Genomic DNA, 4,422 nt, shown 5'->3' with positions numbered 1-4,422 from the left:
CTTCCCTGTGTCCTTCCCTCCTATGCACTCCTGCCCCCTGAGCTGTCTCCCTGTGCATACACAGCCCTACTATTCTCCCATGATTGTTCTCTCCCAGGAGTGTATCTACCTAATGTAAATGGTCAGCTCATATGTCTATCTTTTGTTTGGTTATCCCATATAAACAGTTCTTAAAGAGCATAATGCTCAAGGCAGACATTCTTTACTACTTAAATTAAACTATTGTTTGGATTAAAGACTTCAGGGGATATTTTTGTTTTAAAATTTAAAGCTTATCATAGGGTGATAGTTTCAGGGATTCACCATATCGTCATGGATCCAAGAAGTCTAGACTTCATGCAAATTTGAAATTCTGTTCTATGTATTCCCCCTTTTGGTCAGGATTTTGCTATGTGATCTTTGACCAAAGTGTTCAGTAGTAGTAGCCTGGCACCATCCAGTTCTTCTTGTCTCATGGAGGCAATTTGCCACATAATTGTCATCCTCCTATTCCTCACTCCTCTTCTTTCTCTGTTGTATGATTTATTTATTTATCTATTTTTTGAGCATGCATCTGTGAATACAACTATTTAGAATTATGTATCTAAGTATAAACATTCTAGCCAAGAAAATTTCAGATCATTTCTATCTATTCATTAAGCTTGTACTTGGAAAAATCATCTAGAAATGCTTTTTAGTCTTATTTGTGTTTCTCTGTGAACTTGAAAATCATAAGTTCTTAAAATATTTCTTAATATATTTTGAATATATTAATTTTCTTAATATATTTTCTTAAAATATTTTGAATAATTCAGACTTTTCATTAATTTCAGTAGTTGTAATGAACTGATGAAGTTTTATTTCATTTAAATACTTGTTAGTTGTCGTCAAGTGGATTTCAACTCACAATGACGCCACGTGTAGAACTGCTCCATGAGGTTATCTTGATTGTAGTCTTAAATGGGTGCAGATTGCCAGACGTTTTGTTCTGCACAACCACTGGGTGGACTCAAATCACTGACATTTTTAGGTTAGCAGTCGAGAACAAATTGTACCACTGGTCAAAATTTCATAGCTACTAGCAGGACATAGGGCAGTCTGGTAGCATAGTGGCTAAGACACTTGCCTGCTAACCAGACGGCTGGCGGTTCAAACCCACCAGCCACTCCTCGGAAGGAAGGTTGGGCAATCCTACTTCCGTAGTGATACTGCCTCGGAAACCCAAGGAGGGGTCGCTATGAGTTGGGTTTGACTCGATGGCACATAACAACAACAACAACAACAGCGGTGGTGTTGTGGTGGCACAACATTAAAGCAGCTTAGCTGAGCTCCACTGCTAACTTAAAGGTTGGCAGTTCAAAAACATCCAGCAGTTCTGTGGGAGAAATACCTGGAAATCTCCTGTAAAGATTACAGCCTAGAAAACCCTATGGAGCAATTTACTCTGTGATACATGGTGTTGCTCTGAGTCAGAATCTACTTGACTGCACCTAACAAAAGTAGCAGCAGGAAATAATGAGGCAAAAGCAAGGATGGTTTTTACCTTTCTTTGTAAAATGAAAGACTTTGATGTCACTGTGAGGAAAAGGAAATGAGAAAAGTTTACAGAATCTAAAATCTACAATGACACATGATAGTATAAAATATTTCCACCTAAAGAGGATAAAGGAGCTCTGGTAGTGTAGTGCCCAAGCACTTGACTGCTTACCAGAAAGTGGTTCAAACCCACCAGCCACTCCTTGGAAGGAAGGTTGGGCAATCTTCTTCCGTAGTGATGCCACCTCAGAAACTCAGGGAGGGGTTGCTTTGAGTTGTGTCTGACTCCATGGCACATAACAACAACAACAAAGAGGATAAGCATAAAAGTTGGCAAACCCCTTGAGGTCTATAACTTTTAAACTCTTCCAAAAGTAAAATTGACTTGGTTAGGTAGTGTTTTCTTTTCCACCTTCATCTTCTACCATTACAACCTGATTCAGTCATTAGATTTTCTACTAGAGCCAGACAGAAATTGAGTAGGGGTAAGGAGTGGTATATATAAAATACTTGTTGACACCATTTGCTTTTCCCAACATTTTGTTAATCTACTTAAAATCTAGGTAACATGCCTTGCATGCAACCAGGCCTGCTTCAGAGCCTGTCATTTCATAGTTACACATACAAGTATTGGGCTCCTCTTTTCCTTATGACCACTGAGGCATGTCCACAGACACCTGGAGACTGAAGGGTCATGGTTTGAAGCTCCAAACCAGTAAATTTGGACATTTTTCAGGTCTCTTGGGAGACTTAACCAGTTGCCAGTTGGTCTGGAGTCAATTCTGGGAGACTTAATCAGTTATTAGTTGCTGTGGAGTTGATTCTCACTCATGGTGACACCATGTGTGTCAGAAGCATGTTCCGTTGGGTTTTCAATGGCTGATTTTTCAGAAGTAGATAACCAGGCCTTTCTTCTGAGGCTCCCCTGGGTGAACTTGAACCTCTAGCCTTTCAGTTAGCAGCTGAGTGCATTAACTGTAACACGGCAGTGGTAGTTTTCCAGTTCACTGTGCTGACAGTTATTCAAGAGTCCCACTTAGAGAGTACCAGTCAGCCAGGGTGGTACTTTTCCCTCTGTTTTAATAGGAGTATAATAACAACTAATTTCACTTTCCCTTGGTTATTAAGGAGCTCTGGTGGCTTAGTGCCTAAGGCATTTGACTGCTAACCAGAAGGCTGGTGGTTCAAACCCACCAGCTATTCCTTGGAAGGAAGATTGGGCAATCTACCTGGGAAACCCAAGGAGGGGTTGCTATGAGCAGTGAGTTTTTGGTTGTTTTTTTTTGGTTTGTTGCTTATTAAATATGTTCACGCAAATTTTCTTATTTAGTACTAAAGCAAAGTGATATTTTCTATTTACTGATCAGGACATTACAAATTAAAAAGATTAAGTAAATTTCTTAAAAGTCACCCAGATAATAATAAGTAACAAGGCCAGGATTTGAATTCAAGCTCATGCCTTCTACCAAACTCAGAATTTTATAGAAGTATTTGCAATAATTGGTCAGTTAGCTTTTTAAGTTTTCATGACTTGAAACCATTTAGGCTGTGAGTATATTATGATAATTGCATTATAAAATGGGTATTGCCTAAATTAAAAGAAGAAAATCTGTTGTGCATTTTTGTTCTGTTTCTAAGAATAAATTGTTACCCAAAGTTACCTAAGGAAGATATTCAAAGCTTGTCTTGTGATTAGGTTCATTGTCTTGGTCATTCTGTTTATCATTTTTAGGGATATTTTTTACATTTTTATTGTTTGTAACTGATGTTATTCAACCAACATTTATTATTGTGCTTATATTATGACTTAAAGCATTGGCTCAAAATTATTATCCAAATTTGGCTGGGCAAATGAGCATTTGCCTAATTGACCTTATATATATACATTTATGTGCTTGCATATAACAGACTTCCCTTAGACTCAGCCAGGAGGGGCTTCTGCTCTCTGCCCTGTTTTAGCAAGTCCCGTTCTGGCTCTCCTCTAAGTCAGTTCTCCACACAGGCTTCCTTTCCCTTCTCAACCTTATTCTAGGTCTCTGGGGCCATGGAATTCACTGTTTAAAAGGCATTCAACATGCATCAAGGGCCTGTATTAGTCTCTTCCCTTATCTTTTCTTCTGAGGGCTAACCATGTCACCAGTGTGCATACCTCTGACATTACTAGGTGGCAAAATGACAGATATTTGTGCGGGAAATGGATGACATCTGCATCTGTGTACTGGGATACCCATACACATGTGTGTGAGACCCTTAATGATAAAGGATAAACCCTATTGAGGAGAGAAAAAGGGGCAAAGAGAAGACAGTTTGACTATGATGGAATGTTTTGATATAAAGGTATATTTATCAAGAAATTTAAGCTTGTTTACAACAGTAATTTATGGCATTAGAATATTCAGACATGTGGTATGTGGGCCTCCGTTTGTACTCTTACTTTGAACTCTGTAATGTTAGAGGTGGAGAGTAAGTATATAATGTATTTACTGTCAAAGGTTGCCACATCTAACAAGTGTTAGTTTCAGGTATAAATAATTTAAAGCAATAGTTTATTTTCCTTTGTTTTCTTCTTTTCCATGAAGTGTTTCCACAACTCTACTTTCACATGTTACGTCAAAGAAGAAAGGTGCTTCATGGAGAGGTGATTGTCGAAAAGGATGATTAAATGATCCCTACAAACAAGGTGCTTTTTCCAGAATAACCAGGATTACTTGAGTCCAAGTTTAATAACAAGAATAAACAACTTCATGAAATATCATGGATTGTATTATTTCTTAAAATATAACTTGAAACAGGTGGTATTTGCTACTATTTGTCTTCACATTATGCCAGATCCATTTTCTATATGAACTACACAAATATGATCAACTCCTGAGTGGGTATTAAGAAAATAATTGGGTGTATTACCTT

General features: G+C 37.9%; 1 protein-coding gene across 1 annotated transcript in view; it reads left to right on the top strand.

Annotated features, from left to right (window-relative positions):
• Positions 1–4,177, top strand: part of HACD1 (3-hydroxyacyl-CoA dehydratase 1) — a 38,672-nt gene extending 34,495 nt beyond the window's left edge. Inside the window, exon 7 of the mRNA XM_007936336.2 lies at positions 4,095–4,177. Coding sequence (XP_007934527.1) covers positions 4,095–4,177 — 83 coding nt within the window. The remainder of the gene's footprint in view (positions 1–4,094) is intronic.
• Positions 4,178–4,422: the final 245 nt, after the last annotated feature.

This window comes from Orycteropus afer, unplaced genomic scaffold (assembly GCF_000298275.1).
Source record: "Orycteropus afer afer isolate SDZICR_OR568_19922 unplaced genomic scaffold, OryAfe1.0 scaffold00035, whole genome shotgun sequence".
NCBI classification, from domain to species: Eukaryota; Metazoa; Chordata; class Mammalia; order Tubulidentata; family Orycteropodidae; genus Orycteropus; species Orycteropus afer.
Note: the sequence above shows the minus strand (reverse complement) of the source record. Positions and strands in the feature narration are given on the sequence as shown.